General features: G+C 39.3%; 1 protein-coding gene across 3 annotated transcripts; it reads left to right on the top strand.

Annotated features, from left to right (window-relative positions):
• The first annotated feature begins 3,665 nt into the window (after window positions 1-3,665).
• RO60 (Ro60, Y RNA binding protein) lies at window positions 3,666-13,385 on the top strand. 3 transcript variants are annotated; one of them, XM_040072466.2, is made up of 10 exons: window positions 3,666-4,240; window positions 4,932-5,152; window positions 5,433-5,579; window positions 6,834-6,971; window positions 7,193-7,309; window positions 8,071-8,184; window positions 8,594-8,740; window positions 9,638-9,720; window positions 9,800-9,912; window positions 12,599-13,385. In XM_040072466.2, exons 1-10 carry the CDS (start codon window positions 3,670-3,672, stop codon window positions 12,721-12,723), a joined length of 1,776 nt encoding a protein of 591 aa, XP_039928400.1. In that variant the 5' UTR covers window positions 3,666-3,669; the 3' UTR covers window positions 12,724-13,385. The 3 variants fall into 3 exon arrangements, 2 of the variants coding, with proteins under 2 accessions (XP_039928400.1, XP_039928398.1); XR_005702127.1 differs by lacking the exons at window positions 9,800-9,912; window positions 12,599-13,385 and having other exon boundaries at window positions 8,071-8,177; window positions 9,638-9,769; XM_040072464.2 differs by having other exon boundaries at window positions 9,638-13,385.
• The last annotated feature ends 5,169 nt before the right edge of the window (window positions 13,386-18,554 follow it).

Below are 18,554 nucleotides of genomic sequence, written 5' to 3'. Positions count from 1 at the left end.
AGTGTTATCTTTAAAATGTTTAATGTTTTTTGTTGGTTTTTTTTTTTTTTTTCCCCCTCCATAAACGATCTGACTTTTTCAAAGTTTAATTCCCTGGGTTTTCGCTACAAAGTTTGATTAGTTGTTAATGTAGCAGTTAAACTTAAGAACTTAAATTAGAATTTGTAGTTTTGTTAAGGCTTTGTACTCTTCATGGGTTTTTTTTTTTTTTTCATCCATCCATGAAACTTGTCAGACAGTTTATTTCTTAGGAAAGCTAAGGGAAGTTGGAAAAGTCATCGAAATTAACAAATGTCAACTTTAAGATCTGAATCATGCTATGGTACAGCTATGTATAGATATTGACTTACTAGTCCACGTGTAACTGGTATATAGAGTGTTTGAGAGCAGTCAAAGCCATATTTTACTTACACATTTATATGGCAGTTGAAATACAGTGGTTTTTCTCTTTCATTAGTAATGGTGAACAGCCACGGAGATTAGTTCAGCATTTTTTGCTATAAAACTCCTAGTCTGAGACTTTTAAGTCTGGGCATTGCATTCCTGTAGCTCAGAAAATGAGAATGCTTGTGAAGCCAGAATATTGTTGATAAATCCTCCCCAGGTGCTTTAAATTCAAGTTCCCTGCTGCAGCTCAGCAGGTGAAGAGTAGGCTTATAGTAGAGCATATATTAAGTGAGCATTTGCATTTATCCACTTGTTAGGATGAAAGTTGTCTGTGTTGTACAGGTATTAAATGAAAAAATAAGCTTGAGGTCTGGGCAGAGGGGCGGGACGGGTTCAGGGGAGGGAATAGCTTTGGGAACTTGTGAGTCTGGGACATAATACAGGGTTAGAAATGGCCAACGTGACTTGAGCAGCTCAACTGTGAGTAAGTGCTTTTCCAGTAGCTGCTGCTGAAGTGTAAATCTGTTACTTTTGCTGTGATTGTTTAGTAGTGAGATGGGTGGTTTGCATCAGCTATTGAGGATTTCAAAAGTATTTTTTAAAATACTGATCTATTTTTAAGAATTTACAGTTTGTGGTAGACAGTTGTCAGAAATTGTAACAGAATCTGGGTTTGTGGCTCATAGTGCTGAAGTGTAAATCTGTTACTTTTGCTGTGATTGTTTAGTAGTGAGATGGGTGGTTTGCATCAGCTATTGAGGATTTCAAAAGTATTTTTTAAAATACTGATCTATTTTTAAGAATTTACAGTTTGTGGTAGACAGTTGTCAGAAATTGTAACAGAATCTGGGTTTGTGGCTCATAGCATATTCTTAAGAAAGCAAATTAAGGAGGTGGGTGTCAGAAAAATTATTTGCAGCAATCTTTTCTATTACGGGTGTGTGTCAGGAGCATATGGATGCAGACATGTGCCTCTTTCCAGTGCTGTGAGTCCATACAAAAGTAACCATAAAAATTATCCATTGTTAATATCCATAAGAGATTTCCCATTTGTGTCATTTCAATGTAGTAATATTTATTATAGTAGGGGTATGAAGGCTACAGCAAGAAATAATTCTCAGTGTTTTATATACATGGAGATCTTCTTGTCCATGGGTGATCCTTTATGCTTCCCATTCTTTTTTTTCCTTCAAGATAACGGTGTTTTTCAGTATTTCATGTACCAATTTTATTTTCTGATAAATAAATAGATGCTTACTATGATTTCAGGATTTTTTGTGTGGGTTTTCTGTGTTTATTATGAAACATTACTGGCTGTTCAAAGGAATGAGCTAATGGAACTGTAATGAAATAAAATGGATTTAGACATGAAAAAGTCTTCATGTAGTATTCATACATGAGGAATACCACGTGTATTTGCATTATTTTCAGTGTATTTGCATGCTTCAGATGTCAGAGGAAAAATCAGTTCAACCATGATGTGTATTTAAATAGGTTTGGCAGGAAACTTGGTTAGAATATATAATTTTAACTGAGCACTGATGCTCTAAATAATACAATGAAGGATATTTCTTAGTTAATTTTCAGTGAAACCTGTTGCCCTGAATTTTAGCCTTCTGATGTTTACATTTCTGTAGTGGAGTCTTCTCACGCTTGTAACATAAACAAAGTGATTGTTTTCACATTCCTCTCTGATGAGGGACAATTGATTGACTTTTAATCTGGCCAGTGGAGCGGGGAGGTGGCAACTTTATTGTTCAATCCCTGGTCATTGTCCAGAATCTATATAAGCCAGGTCATCTAAATAAACTTCCCTTCTTTTTGCTCTGGAGTTGGATATGTGAGTATCATTTCTTTTCATGTTCTCTAGCGACAGAAACCTGCTTTCTTAAACCAGGCATCAGCATATGGCTTCTATTTTTATGATTTTATCACTTTGTAGAATGTAATGGGACCCACTGGTGATTGTTGTTTCATTCTGGGTGCAGATATGCAAAAACAGAGGAAAGTTGCTGGCAGAAAAAGGGAAATTCTCTGTCAGAGAAGTAGGGAAATTGTTTGTAAATCAGTGTTACTGAAACTGGAGGTATGGGGGAACCCTCTGTCTCAATTAGTGACACTTGTTTGTGCTAGCTTATCCTGGTGAATGCAGCGAAATGGCTTTCATTTGTCTTCACTACCCGAACAAAAGAAGTTGAAAGTAGATATCTGCAATTCTTGAAAATTATTTAGTGGATTTCTTTGAAATGTCAATGTGTGTGCTCTGACTGTAGTCCCTGTATTTTAAGATTTATATGCAGTTTGATGGAGTGGATTATCAATTCTGCTTATTTGGTTTTCAGTAGGAGCTATTTAATGGAATTTTATTGTTTGGTGAGAATTGAATAGACTAAATGTGTTATTGTGCTATTAATGTTTTGGAGGTAGCAGTGATGAGGAATTTTCTTACCCTTATCCTGCTAATTTCATTTCACCTGCATTTGCTTAATTTTAGATGTCATAGCTTGAATTTTGCCGTGCTGGATGTTCTCCAAGTAAGAGCAGTGGTGTTGCCCTACAAATATTATAACTGTCTTGCAGCTCAGGAGTGTATAAATAGAAAGACCTGAATGATTGTGAATTTCTGTGCTGATTTTTGCTTCATAACTTGGAATGTAAAGCAGTACGTAATCTGTTACGTGTCTGTGTTTTCTTGGCTCTCACTTGGAGCAGCAGACTGGTTGAGCCTGTAGCAAAGATAATTTGTTCTTGAGCTACTCAGTTGTAAAAAAGCTGTTGTCTAAGCCTCACTGAAACCTACCATATATAAGCTCTCACAAAGTCTTCCAACTAAACAGTTTGTCTGTATCTTAGTTCTTCATTTTAGCCTCATTTTTCTTCCGTTGGTCTGTATTAGTAATTCTTAAGCAAAATAGAGTAGCGCAAGATCTGAATTTTGAGCCATTTAGTCTGCAATATAAAAATCTACCTAAGAAAGTGATGTAATATATCAGTGGCAAAAGGCTGTAACACCAAATGGTTTTTCTCTGCCACTTACTGAGGTTAAGTAGTTTCTGAGTTGGCTTTAAAGAAATAAGTTCGTCACTATTACAACTCAGATGTTTTTGTTTCTTTTCCCCTATATGATGTGCATTACCGCGCACTTGGAGCAATTAAATTTATCAAAGAAAACTTAAGATTACAAGTTTACAGACCACGCGTGTTTACTTTGCTGAAAGAGCAGTCAGCCGTAGCTCTTCTTAAAACGTGTTCTTCTTCCAGCAGCCCCCAGGAGGCTGAAGGATGGAGGCCGAGGAGAGCCGAGAGCAGCCCCCGAGCGCGGCGCCGGAGCCCGGCGGTGCCGGCTGGCACCTCACCGACACCGCGCGGCTGCAGCGCTTCCTGTGCTTCGGCTCCGAGGGCAGCACCTACCGCGTCAAGGAGCAGAAGCTGGCCTTCGGGAACGCCGAGGCGTTGCTCAGGCTGATTGAAGAGGGCAGGGGCTGCGAAGTTGTTGAAGAAATAAAAGCTTTTAGTCAAGAGGGCAGAGCGGCAAAACAGGAGCCCCTACTCTTTGCCCTCGCAGTTTGCTCCCAGTGCTCTGATGCCAAAACAAAACAAGCGGCGTTTAAAGCCGTCCCCGAGGTGTGTTGCGTACCAACCCATCTCTTTGCTTTCATCCAGTTTAAAAAAGATCTGAAGGAGGGCATGAAATGTGGCATGTGGGGCCGTGCTCTGAGGAAAGCTGTTGCAGATTGGTACAATGGAAAGAATGGCATGACTCTTGCTTTAGCAGTTACAAAATATAAACAAAGAAGTGGTTGGTCTCATAAAGATCTTCTGAGGTTGTCCCACCTAAAACCTGCCAGTGAAGGTAATAAATTTTTATTTACCTGAAAATACTGTGGTTTAAACCTTTTATATTTACTGTGGAAGTATTTTGGAAACCCAAGTGCCATTATATATATGAATTTTTAGTGAGGATATCCTGTAAATTGCATCTTAAAACAGTGGGTGTTCGTGTCAAAACCAGACCTGTTTATTTTCAAAGTAGACGGGGTTTGTTCCTTCTTTTCTTCCATGTGCCAAGAGAAGATAAAATAACACGACTCCCTCATTTTGTTTCTATTTGCTTACAAATGATGAAATAATACTTTTTCATTTTGCGGGAAGATGTGTTGACTTCAAATCTTAGAATAATAGAATGGTTTGTGTTGGGAGGGACCATAAAGATGATCCAGTTCCAACCCCTCTGCCATGGGCAGGGACACCTTCCACTAGCCCGGGGTGCTCAGAGCTCCATCAGCCTGGCCTTGGACACTTCCAGGGATCCAGGGGCAGCCACAGCTTCTCTGGGCAATGTTGCAAACACATAAAGCTCCTTACTTCTAAGGAGATTAATGCAGTAATTAAAAGTACTGCTATAAATTCTGTATGGCTGGCCTTTTCAGTAGGTGTTTGGTAGGTCTGAGAATGAAACCTGCTAATTCATTTGCATCCTAGAATGATAAATGCCAGTATGTAGATGGTGATCCTGCTTGAGAAATGGTTTTCTTTTTCATCAGGAATTGCTATAGTCACTAAGTATATTACCAAGGGGTGGAAGGATGTCCAAGAAGCTTATAAAGAGAAAGCTGTTTCTGCTGAGACTGAAAAACTCTTGAAGTACCTGGAGGCTGTGGAGAAAGTAAAATGCACAAAAGATGAATTGGAAGTTATTCATTTGATAGAGGAATATGGTCTAGTTAGAGAACATCTCCTGACAAACCACCTGAAATCTAAAGAGGTAGGTAAACTTCCTTAGTTGAATTCTCCATAGAAGTATTAATTCTCCATAGAGTCTGTTTAGAGTCTTAAGTCTAGATTTCTTTAAAGAATAGCCGTTACACTTTTTCAAGTTGCTTACCCAAATAGTTAATTTAAAATAATTAAGATCTTAATATAATTTGTATGTTTATTTTAAAATGCACTTATTCAATGTATGCATGATTGCATAGAACACAAGATGCCAGTTCTTGTACTTTGAGACTCTCATCTTTCTGTGTTTCCCTTCTCTGTTATCATAGGTTTGGAAGGCATTACTCAAGGAAATGCCTATTTCTGTATTGTTAAGAAATTTAGGAAAGCTGACAGCAAATGCAGTGCTTGAACCACGAGGTTCAGAAGTGGCAATAGTATGTGAAAAACTGAGAAATGAGAAACTGCTAAAAAAGGTGAGAACTTTCTAATCAGTGCCAGCCTTTGTGGATTTAATTTTTAATGTTTAGTTTATTCTTTTTAAAAACTGCAGTTTAATGCCTGCAACTTTATTTTAGAAGTTCTGTTTCTAATTTCTCGTTTGATTCCTCACCTGCTTTCTGAAACATTCTGATACAATAAGTGTATTGGCAGCTATTTGATCTCTTTCTAAATGAAGGCTGTGGCTTAGCTAGTTGGGTTCAACAATTTCTTCTGGGTCTTGGTATGTTTAAGTGAATTAAGAAAATAGCATAGCAGTTGAGGGAAAAAAAACTAAGATGGGCAAGGAGACTTTCCTCTTTTCTGGTTGCTTTATTGTCCATCAAAGTGGTAGGGGAAGTAAGAGAGAAAAGAGGGTTCTCCAAACGGAGAGTAAAATTTTCAGGGACTTAGTCAGAGGTAGAGTGGACAAGTGTATTGAGGAGCAGTTTTGTGAGCTGGGAATATGAAAATCAGGGCACTTAAATTTTTCAGCAGCAGAGCTGAATTTAGCACAAGAAGAAGAGTCCTTTCTTCCCCATCCTACTGCAGTTCTTTTTCTCTGGTTTCATCTTTAATCATACACAGGCACTGGAGAAGGGAGAGCAAAGATCGTGGTGCAATACCGTGATGGAAGATAGAGAATGGACAGGCATTCAGATTTTCTGAGTTTTGGTGCTGGCAGTGATTAAAGACTGAAACACTCCTTTCAGATAAAGATAACAAAATGTTGATAAGGTTATATAAATTAAGTTTATATATGGAAAGCAAAAAAACCCAAAAAATATGTTTGGAGTGTTTTATAGCATGAGAAAAATGAATGTTATGTTCCAAAAATAATTTCTTGTCCAATGTTACTGTATCTTGTATAAAGCTGGTTTTAAGTTGGTTCATTTCCTTGTTCAGCTCCTTTCTCTTCAGCTGGGCAGGGACTTTATCTTACTGTAAGCCTGTGATGAAAAATAGCACTGGACAATCATACAGCTGCAAAATTTTAACCGAATTCTGGTGATGGCATCCCATTCGGTGTTAATTAGAAGAGTGAGGTCCATTATCAGTAACCCACAAGTATCAGTTCATCCAACAGCTGTGTAAAGACTGCATGAACTCTTTAGATTTAATAAATTTAAGGTAACCATATACTAAACCTGAGATTTTTTTAATAGTAGGAACTTACTTTCGCATTTAGTTTGTTACTTTTTTAAAGGAGGTTAAATTTTCATACCCTTATTTTTGATTTCTACCTGTAGGGTAGAATACATCCCTTCCATATTTTGGTTGCATTAGAAACCTATAAAGCTGGCCATGGAAACAGAGGGAAGCTTTGGTGGCGTCCTGATGAAGACATTTTAGAAGCTTTAGATGCCTCATTTTACAAAGCTTTCAAGGTAATAATAGTTCTCCAATTAGTTAAGCTTTTTAAGACATCTTTGCTTTCTGAAAGCAAGAACAGTTCCTGGGGTGGGAAACAATTCTGAAACTTTGGCAACAGCACTGTCCTGTTACCCAGAAAGAGGAAAAAAATGTCCACTTTAGGAGTGAAAGCAGCAGAAGAAATTCATATATAAACTATGTGTACCTGTTATATTTTTGGTTTTTATTCTTTCAGACACTGGAACCAACAGGAAAACGCTTTGTAATTGCAGTTAATGTCAGTGCATCAATGACACAAAAGGTTTTGGGCAGTGTGCTCAATGCCAGTACAGTTGCAGCAGTAATGTGTATGGTGAGGCTTTCAATTTCTTTTATTTATAATTGTTTTTAGCTTGCATTGCTTTTTGTGATACAAAGGTGCTCTAAAGGTGGTTAGAAATCGAGGGGAAACTTACATGTAATATTTGTTGGGTACAGCAGGTGTGACTTTGTGCCTCATTACTGAAAGCTACTAGCAACCATATTCTGAAACATGAGTCTGAAGAAGGTGGTTTCTGTTGTAAATCAAAGTGGTCAGAGCAGCTTTTTCACTTACCTTAGCCATAATAAAATGGCTTACTATAAGTGAAAGAGGTAACTTTATCTTATGCATTTTAATTTTTCAGAAGCATTCATAGAAAAATACAGATTAAATTAAGAAATGTTGAGCTAATTCTTATGTCTGTTTGAGTTATCAATGTGGCCTTTATTCACAATCACTTTTCCCTCAGTTTCGTATTCTAAAGCTTCTTGTGTTATATTCTTTTATTGCAGAGGAGTTGAACTTTTGTTGGCCCTTAAAAATGGTCAAGGTTTTATGTCAGAGGAGAGGGAAGAAAAGTGGAAGTGTCTTTAGTAAGAGTAATTAAAGCAGTTGTTCAGCTCCTTTTGTAGTGTTTATTTGCAGTAATATTACAGAATATTTCAAGTGTAGAGTGAACCATTACTATTTCTGAGGGGCCGTGGTGACTTAAATACCAAAGCATTTGTCATGCTGTGTGTTGGTAGGGAATGGCTCAGTTCAGACATTAAAAATTCAGAGTAATGTAACTGGATTATTTTTGTCTCTCTCAGGTTGTAGCACGGACTGAGAAGGATTCCCAAACTGTTGCCTTTTCACACGAAATGGTCCCTTGTCCAGTGACGGCTGACATGACCTTACCTCAAGTTTTAGTGAAAATGTATGAAGTATGTAAAAAAAGCCTCAGCAGTTACACTATTTTCTTTGTAACCAATTCTGCTACCTTGTTTAATCTGTATCTTTCTAGTAAAAGATTGGATTTTTTTTTTTGGTGCGTTTTGTTTAGAGAAAGCCCAGCAAATGTCGTTATTTCATTTGCTGGATATTAAACATTGCAATTTAGAATGTCAGTGCTAGGTCACAGTAAGTTAGCTTGAAAATTATATTAAAAGAAGTTAAAACAAACAAAAAACCGGACAAACTTAGTTAAAATGACCAAGTTTAACAAAAAAGCCTCTTTGGCTAGTAACACATGGTAAAACATGAAAAGTACATTACATCAAAAGTAATTTTTCCATGGTTTGTTAATTTCTGTATAAATGTGTTCCTTGTATATTTATTGTTCTTCTCTATAAGATTCCAATGGGTACCATTGATTGTTCACTTCCAATGATATGGGCTCAGAAAACTCAGACAGCTGCTGATGTCTTCATTGTATTTACTGATAACGAGACCTTTGCTGGGAATACTCCTCCTGCAATGGCCCTTACAGAGTACAGAGAGGTAAATATGCTTCTGTTTATGATTAATAAATGCTGTACAAAGTACCAGCTCTAAAAATCTTTCAGAGATTGGACTGGTTGTGGCTTTCTTCAGTAAATAATTATATGTTGTTAAAAACTTATCAGTACTGCAGTTAGGCAGAATTAGTGCACATCTTGCACTAATTGTGCATATTTAAAACCACAGAATTGCTAGAAGGATTTGTGATTAGCCTGCCCTGCTCTGTGTGCTGCAGTGTCCATAAAATTTTGTTACTCAGGGGCTGTATGAATTTCTACATCCTGTATATAATTGATGGAATAAGTTTTTGTAGTTGTTACAGAATGAAGTTTGACTCTCAAAGTTAAACTCAACTTTGATGTCGGCAGTAGATGTCAAAAAGTTTCAATGAAGTAATGAAGAAGACAAGTGTCAAGAGGATGAGGTGACGGTATCTTGAGAAGAAAGTGCATTGTGTTTTAAAGGGACTGCTCTAATCTGTACAGCTTCATAATTTCACAGTAGAACAAAGAAAAATACTTTCTCTGAGCACATTGCTATTGGAAACCCTTATTTGCTCAGCAAACAATCCTTTATGCTTTAAAGAAACTAATTTTTTAACTATCAAAAATATGTTTGTCAGGCATGGGTGTGTGGACTTTAATCATTACATAGTTTCCATCCAGTTGAGATGAAAACCAAATGTCTTTAATTTGGTTTCCTTAGTTGAGGTTAGCTGCCATTCCAGTGTTGGCAGGCATCCTGCAGTTCTGATTCTGGCATTCCTCATTTGTCAGTACATCAGACAGCAGCTTATGCAAGCAAGATTTGACCCTCTGGCATATTCAAGTTACTGCATATGTGCATGTGCTTTAATTTGTATTTGTTTTCTGATATTTTTTGCTCTCCTTCCTACAGAAAATGGGTATTCCTGCTAAGCTGGTAGTTTGTGGAATGACCTCCCATGGTTTTACGATGGCGGGCCCGGACGACAGAGGCATGTTGGATATCTGCGGCTTCGATACAGGAGCTTTGGATGTCATTCGAAACTTCGCTTTGGATTTCATTTAAGTTCTTTAGGCATCTGCTCTTCCCAGTGGCTCCATTGCTGGCAACAGACTTCACCCTGGGAACTCCCAGCCAAATACACTTTATTAGCTTATGGCATATTGTATACATATCAGAATGTTACGGGAAGTGGTGGCACTTCAAGCATCTCTGACTAGAGCTTCTCACTAAGGTATTTGTAAGGTTGAACAGAACTTCAGTCTCATGCAAATCTAACAGATTCAGAGAAACAGCGCTCACATCTCTGGTGTCAAACTGTCAGTAGCCAGTGATTCCCCTGCCCTGTAGCTGCTGCCACCCTGGGACTTGGTGCCATGCAGCAACACACAGCTGCAGCCCTGCTCCATGCCCCTTCAGAAAGGCAACTCCACTCCTCAGCCACCTTCATTGCATCTGGCACGCTCATTTTCCCAAGGCAGTTGCTTTCTTCCTATACCTGCACTCAAAACTCTAGTTGGATTTAATTTCCTGATCAGCCTGGGCTCTGTGTGAGCTGGAGCTCCAAAGAACATCAACCCTTGTGTGATATCCACAGTAACTGTGCTCTGAGTCCTGTGGGCCAGCAGCAGCCGGTCTGGATCTGTCCCAAGGGTAAAACATCCGCTTGTTATGATGGAGTGATGGCAGCACCACCGTGTACTTTAGAAACCCTTGGTCCCTGAGCTTCACCAAAGTCTTCCTGGCTAGCCTGGCCTGCCCCACGTGAATTATCCCATCCCTGTTGTCCTCAAGCTCCACTGCATCCACTGCCTTGAGGAGAAGGGTGGTTTTGCCTGGCCCCAAGGAAGACAACACCACAGCAAACACTTCGTGTCAGCATGCTGGATGGATCCTGCTCTTGCTCTCCACCAGTGCTAGAGTCAGCTCAGATACCAGCTTGGCCACATCCAGCTCCTCAGCAGGGTAAATGAAGAGGACCACAGTGTTGTCCAGCTCCTTGTGGACTTTGGAGTTGTTGTGCTGCAAGTTCCCCTGCTGCAGCAGCAGGCCCAGCACCTGCTGAGGGCTTGCTGCCTTTGCCAGCCACAGGAGCAGGGCTTGTACTGCAGGATGGCCAGCTTCTTGTCCTCCAGGACTTCAGCAGCAGCAGAGACCAACAGTGCCAGGAAGCAGGTGGATCACCTCCAGAGCCTGAGCACCACCTTGGAGTCATTGAGGAAGCTGAGGAGCCCTAGAGGCCAGACTTTGGCCTTTTAGGGTTGAGAAAGTCCCTTGCAAACAATCCTGAGTGAAGAGGGGTCCAGGAAGGCTGAACATTCTTCAAGGACCTTAAAGATGCAGGAACAGGCTGTCCCCATGTGCTGAAAGATGAACCAGTGGGAAAGAAGACTGGCCTTGTTGAACAGGGAACTGTCACTGGAACTCAGGGAAAAAAGACCATTGGAAGAAGAGGCAGGATGCTCTTGAGGACTACAAGGATGTTAGGTTATGCAGGAAGGTTAGAAAAGTGAAACCCCAGCTAGAAATTAATTTGGCCACTGCTGTAATAGGTAACAAAAAGTGTTTTTACAAATACATCAGCAACAAAAGGAGGGCCAAGGAGAGAATCTCCATCCTTTATTGCATGTGAGGGGAAGTATTGCCACAAAGGATGAGAAAAAGGCTGAGGTACTTGATGCCTTCTTTGCCTCAGTCTTTAGTATTCAGACCAGTTGTCCTTGGGAAGACAGAGACAAGGAACAAAATGAAATCCCTGTAATTCAGGAGGAAACAGTGACCCACTTAACTGTTCAAAGGTCTGTGGGGTTGGATGGAATCCACCCAAGCTGCTCTCCACCATTTATCATCAATCCTGGCTGACCAGGGAGGTCTCAAGGCAGCTGGAGGTTGGCCAGTGTCGTGCCCATTGAGCAGACAGGCTGGAAGGAGGAGCCAGAAAACCACAGGCCTGTCAGCCTGAGCTTGGTGCCAGGGAAGGTTATGGAACAGATCACCTTGATCACAGCACATGCAGGACAGCCAGGGATCAGGCCCAGCCAGCATGGCTTCATGAAAGGCAGGTTCTGCCTGACCAACCTGATCTGCTATGAACGGTGACCTCCCTAGGGGATGAGGTAAAGGCTGTGGATGTGGTCTACCTGGACTTCAGGAAAGCCTTGGACACTGTTTCTCATAGCATTGTCCTGGAGAAGCTAGGAGCCTCTGCCTTGGACAGGTGCTCTGTTTGCTGGCTAAAAAACCGGCTGGGTAGCTGGGCGCAGGCCATGGTGGTGGCTGAGGAGAAGGAGATCGAGGGCACCCGCAGTCACTTTGCAGGTGACACCAGGCTGAGCCGAAGAGTTGGTCTGCTGGAGGGGAGGAAGGGTCTGCAGAGGGATCTGGACAGGCTGGATCCATGGGCTGAGGCCAGGCGTATGGGGTTCCACAAGGCCAAGTGCTGGGTGCTGCCTTTGGCTCACACCAATCCCCTGTAATGCTCCAGGCTGAGCGGAGTGGCTGGAAAGCTGCCCAGTGGAAAAGGTCCTGGGGATGCTGGTCAGGAGTGGGTGAACAAGAGCCAGCTGTGCCCAGGTAGGCAAGAAGGCCAAGGGCATCCTGGCTTGGATCAGAAAGAGTGGCAGCAGGACCAGGGAAGGGATTGTTCCTCTTGGAGCTGCTGAGGCTGAACCTCAAATCCTGTTCGCGGCTGAGCGTTGGAGCAGGCTGCCCAGGGCCATGGTGGAATCATCATCCCTGGAAGTGTTCCAAAACCATGTGGATCTGGTGCTTAGGGACATGGCTCAGTGGTGGACCTGGCAGTGTTGTGTTGATGGCTGGACTCAGTCTTAGAGCTCTTTTCCAACCCTCATGATTTTGTGATTCTTTATTACTTTTTTGTGAAGGAAAAACAAGAAAAGCAGATGAGGAATCTCTTTTTTTATTTTTCCTGTTGCACACAACTTAAAATAACAGTGAGAAGTTTGCTAAAAGTGGTTACAGGGTTACATAGTATGTAATTTAATTTCATTTATAGTAGATTATAAATATGGAGAGATTTTTAATTTCCCCCATTGCTGTGGAATGCTTATTTGCAAGAATAAATTTGTGAGTTACTTTTAGAGCGGGGCTGGAAACAAATGGGCTTAGTATTTTTAATAATGGCAGTTTAACAGCAACTTCATTGAGAGGGACTTTTCTTTGGGCTTTTTAAAATCTTTGTATTTTAAGTGTTACTAATGTTCAGCGGTTTCTATGGTTATGGTTAAAATCTACAAAAGAAGTTTTTTCTGGTATGTATTGAGACCATGTGACTGTGATACAGTGCAAAAGCTACCCAGGGACATTTTATACCGATAAAACTGAAAGTGCAAGAGCTCATGCTAATCTTTTTCTCTCTGGATTATCATCTGGGTTTTCAAGAGGAAGTACCTCTTTAGATAAATTGGGGGACAGTTTCTGCACAATACTGTTTCAGAAGCACTAGTTTAGAATTAAAACACTTTACAGGAAGTTCTAAAAAACTGTTTCTAGTAGAAAAAGATCTCGGAAATGACTGGGATGTCACATTCAGTCCTTGTCACAACTTCAGGAAGCATCAGCACGCCTTCAGTGAGCAAGATCAACAAGTGCATGTGTCTTGGCCTGCTCACCAAAGCTGAGTGGGAACAACCAGAAACAAAAAGCTACTTTTTTTTTTTTTTTTTTTTTTTTTTTTTTTTTTTTTTTTCCCCTTTCTTTCTTTCTTTCTTTTCTTTTTTCTTTTTCTTTTTTTTTTTTTTTTTTTTTCAAAAGAATGTATTCAATGACTGGGAAGCAGTCTTCCTAACAGGACAGTATTTAATTTTTAAAATATTTTTGTAGATTAGTGTTACTTCTGATTTCATAAATTAATTCAAGCTAACGTATTTCAAAACTACCTCCAGTTTATAGTGACCAATTCTTAAAAATTTTTATGACCTGTACAGTTGCCTCCTTCGTGTTCATAAAATCTTGTTTAGGAAGTGATTGAAACTGGATTCTTTGTTTTTAATTTTTTATTTTTAGTCTGATAGTAAGAGTGTGACAAGGAGAAAGCCAGTGAGTATTCTACATCTTGGAACAGAAATTGATAGCAATTTGTGTGTATATGTATTTAATTCTGTGTTTTCTATATGTGTGTATAGGGGGGAAGTTAAAAGATCTCTTTAGTAGATCAGTCTTAAAAGATTTGAAAGGTTTTTTAGTGATGCTTTTACAACTTCCTCTAAAACGTGTTATTTCAGCCTCTTTTATGCTAATGCTGACTGTTTTGAACAGCAGATTTGTTGTTAATTTGAAAATAATTATGATTTATAAAAATATCATGTTTACCCATAGTGGTAAATTACACATAAGACCATATTTTTCTGCCTAAAACCCAAGCTTTTAAATGTAAAATTGAAGCTCCTACTGTACTTTTGGTACTTGTAACACTTTCCATTATGCCTCATTCCTACTGATTATAAATTCAAAGCTTGCATTCCGTAGCCAGGATATCTCTTTTGGTGCTAAAATAGGATGTTACATGTTACTGAAGGTATTCTGCTACTTACTTACACTCTCCCTTAATGCATCATCAACCCAGTGAGGGAAACCTTTCCCGACACAAAGCAGGGCTTCAGGAACTGCTGGCTAGAGCGTGGCCTTTCAGCCAGCGTGAATGTAAGTCACTCCTGAATTATCACTGCTCTCACAGAGTGCTTGAAGGACACAGGACTGCCACCAGCTCCTCAGGTGAGTTCTAGAACAAACCAAGTGTTCCTCCAAAAGCTAAGACATAGCACTTTTGGGTTTGTAAAAAGAAAATCAGCCATTTCTTGTGAAAAATTGCGTATCATTTTTAGCGCCTAAACGAAACACCATGAGTATGGGGAGGAAACTCATTTGCTCAATACGTGTTAATAATTATTGCAAGTAAATGCACTGATGTTTTGGGGTTGGGTTTGCTAGTAATGCATTTTAAATGACACAATAGTCAAACATCTGATTAGGTGTTTCCTTCTAAGCTAGGGATGTCAAAAAAACCTGATAGATTATCTTTTGCAAGTACTTTTTCTTATTTGAGGTAGTATTTGTGAAGTAATAGGAAATATTTTTGACTAAATATAAAATACAAACTTAAAACAGGTGTTTCAACTAACTTTCAAGTAAATTAATTGCAAATAAAAATTAGAGTAGTTACTAAAGGATTAAATGTATGGTTATAGTGGTGTTGCATCTTTGGAAGCGGTCCAGTTTAAAATGCAATTCCTTGAACTAGAGTGTGGAAGTAAAGATGAACTTTTCAGTAGGACTGATAGAAATTGTAGATCCCTGTATCTGTTGACCAGTGATAAAAGGTAGTCATCCCTGCTGGGGTACAGAATATGCCCCTAAACATTTATAGTGTCTCTGGATCAAAAACCTCGTCAGTGGTTTATGTGAAACCAGCACTGATGAGACCACGTTGCCATCTGCTCCTCCTTCGAGATTTGCACAGCGAGGGGAAGCTGGAGTAAATGTTGATAGCTGAAATTTTATAGTATGTGGACCTTCGTTTCTGGGGGTTTCTTTCTGGTTTTGGCATTGTCCTCTAGCAGGGGTCATAGAAGAATGATGCTGCATATTCCTCGTCTATAGACTGGATCTTTATCTGCCCTTACAGTGAATTTTAGGGGACAGCATGACTCATTTGCCATAATATGCATTTGTCCTGTTTCTAGTCTTTAGTTATTAAAGTGGTAATTTCCAAAACAACATCTAGACATGCAAAGAGACAATAATTACTGTAATGCTTCTTCAAAACAAATTTTAAAAGTGAGCTAAGACAAAATTGCTAAGCTTAAGCTTTAGTTCTGTGTACAATAAACAACCTACCCTTTCACCAAAAAGGAGACTTTAAATAGTGGTCTTTGCATTGGAAGAACGCTGACTGGAAAAGCAGAAGAGGGGCTGTAATTGTGCATTGCAGTTTATCAGGAGACACTGAGCAGGGACAAGTTTAAAGCTAGTTAATTTTGTTCAAAATACTGAATTAAAAAAGGTCTAAATGCAGTGTGCAACTGTAGACCAGGCAAATGCAGGTTTTGTGATACCTAAGAGTTAACTGGTTTCAGTTTGACTGCCATTGCTCTGTGACACCCTGGATAATTCTGGAGCATTACACTATTGTGTCAAAGACTGTAATGTTCAGGCATTTTAGCTTTAAGAAAGAAGAAAAGCATGTTGTGGCTGGAAGCACATCAGAAGTGAAACATTCTTCTGTAAGGAATGAACATCAAAGGTCAGATTTTTTCATGGAAGGGACACAGACAACGATGTGGAGAGGGCAGGAGGCTCTTGAGTTTTTAAAAATAATGCAGTGAGTACATCAGCATTGTGTAATAAATTCAATAATGACAATAGTGATTTTGCCAAGAAGTAGAATTTCCCGTCAGGAATTTTAGACCTGGAGCAAGGGGTAGGAGAGTTCGAGGTGCTTGTAGGATTAGATTGCAGTCCTCGGTGTTTCAAAACAGAGAAGTCTAAAGGTAGGTGTAGTACTGAGGTCAGCAGGGCCAGTCTAAATGCCCACTGTGTGAGGGCTGCCACTAAAATACCTTGCTGCTTAAAACCACTGTTAAACCTGTTTGTTAAACATAAGCCTCAAGGGCGTTTCTGCTGGTCTTTTACATTGCTGTTGTTAACTGGTGCCCATAAACAGGTATGGCTTTAAAACCCTATTCAATAAAGTACATATTCTTGGCTTAAAAACACACCAGCAGTCTGGGAAATGTATTTTAATAATGGCTCTGCTTGTAAAAACATTATGCCAATATTGGTCTGCACTGCAAATACTGTTTAACCCTGTCCCGAGCTCACAGGCACCATAACAGAAACTTTAGTTTTGGTTCCAATTGGTTTGTTTCTTCTTCTTTTGCTGTACCCTTTTCTTTGTTAGTGCTGGGGTTTTTTCTTCTTTTCCATTGTGTCACCTCAGGCCTATACTTGAATCTTTTTTCACAAGCTCTCATGCATTCCTTTACTTTTTGTTTTGTTTTGCCTCTGTTCTTCTGCCTTCTTGCTGTCACTGAGTGTGCTCACTTAGATCCCTGCACCAGAACTGATGGTGTAGTATTTAACATTTTTAGTAATGAAGTTTTTTCTGTTCTTTAACTATATAAATCTCTTACAAAACATCTAATTTGCTGTATCTGTCAGATTTTTCGTAAAACTCTGTGTAAGAATCAGTGACAAAAGTGTACTTTATTTATTACAAAAATCCAACATCTGCCTGTGAATGGCTCTGTTTGAAAAAAGTAACCTCTTACAATTGGCTTTTCAAATGTAAAGCTTTTTTCTAGAATTCGTTCAGTGATTTGAAACTTCATTCTTTTAAATAGTATCAAGCTGCTGTCATGCAGAATTAGGATAACATTTAAATTAACATTCTGGATAAACAGGCAGCTTCTTTGCAGTATGGACGAGAGACAGTCTTCAAAGAATAGGCTATAGAAGTAAACTAAAGAATCACTTGTTGTTCTTCTGTTTTTAATCCTTTTCCTTCGTTTCTAAGCAATTCCACCAGTTTCTAGGTTTATTTTGCTGTCTGCAGTGGTTTGCAGTGCACAGATATGCTGTAAGCAGTTGTTCTAATGACTTTATTGTGTCATGGAATGGTAGAGATTTCATCTTACCGTGACACAGTGGAGTGCACAGATGGCTGAGGAAGAGTTACGGGGAAAAGATAAAACACTGACCAGGACAGTGTTTTATGGACATGCTGCTCTGAGGGAAATCAGAAAAGATTAGCTAATTTCAGCAGAAGGTATGGTGTCTTTAAATATGTGTGCTTGCATATCTGGATTTATGATTTTGATACTGTAAAGCGTGCTTTCTTTAGGTGATTCTGCATTCTGAATTTAAGTTTAAATACATACATATATTTGCATATATATGTGGTATGTGGAGAACTTTTACAAATGCTTCATTAACAAATAATGAATATAAATAGCTGTTTTTCTAAAGTTACCAGCTTAAGAGTTAAGCACAACTAGTTACAAATGTCTTTTCATTCTCCTGTAGAAGTGCAGTTCTACTCTTTAAAAATACTTCTGTATTTAAAAAGCAACACAAGAGCACATTGAGCTCTTGTATTTAAAAAGCAACACAAGAGCAACACAGCTCTGTGTGCTTCATAAAGTAACTCAGTATTTGTTCCAGCTTCTTGTGCTTCTTAGAAGCATGGGATTTAAGATGGATGAGCAGGTATCCAGATCCTCTAGTGGATAAATTTTAATATTTAGATCCCAGGACAAGCATACTTTAAGATAAATGGCTTTGTCCTAGAGACAATGCTGGGGGAGGGGGGAGAAGGAAATTTTTAATGACTAATCTTGAGGTTCCTCATCTTGTGTGGGGTTTTTTTGTTGGGTTTTTTTTTTCCCTAGAGTAGAACCACACTTCAGCTGCCAGATCATGTTTAATTAACTTAAGCATAACATGGCTTTGTACCATCCAGTAACAAAGGCACTGTTTTGCTGCTACTTTCTGTGTAATTGTACACAATGAAAAACTGTTGGGATGGGGAGCCTTAATATGGTTAAAAAGAAACATAATTAACCCTTTGGGTGCCTTAAGCTAGATCCTGTTTAATGATGGGGCACTCACTTGCATCTGCAGGCACACAGCTTGTTTCAACAGCTGCAAGGGAATTTGCCTTAAGTGACAGTGCCCTGAGATTTCCAGAACTTGGAACTCAGAGGGTTATTTTAGACTACTGGTTAAAAAAAACCCCAAGCCTCTAAACAGGGAACAAAATGAAAAGGTCTTTGAAAAATTCTGTTGCATACTATTGTTATTATTTTTACAT

This window comes from Hirundo rustica, chromosome 9 (assembly GCF_015227805.2).
Source record: "Hirundo rustica isolate bHirRus1 chromosome 9, bHirRus1.pri.v3, whole genome shotgun sequence".
Classification (NCBI taxonomy): domain Eukaryota; kingdom Metazoa; phylum Chordata; class Aves; order Passeriformes; family Hirundinidae; genus Hirundo; species Hirundo rustica.
The sequence above is the reverse complement of the archived record's forward strand: the minus strand, read 5'-3'. Positions and strand labels throughout refer to the sequence as shown.

Bases quoted from the DNA above. Each gene is read 5' to 3' on its own strand.
- RO60 (XM_040072466.2), top strand. From the start codon at position 3,670: ATGGAGGCCGAGGAGAGCCGAGAGCAGCCCCCGAGCGCGGCGCCGGAG. The intron at 5,580-6,833 runs GTGAGAACTTTC...TTCTACCTGTAG, and splicing joins ATGAGAAACTGCTAAAAAAG to GGTAGAATACATCCCTTCCA. The intron at 6,972-7,192 runs GTAATAATAGTT...TTATTCTTTCAG, and splicing joins CATTTTACAAAGCTTTCAAG to ACACTGGAACCAACAGGAAA.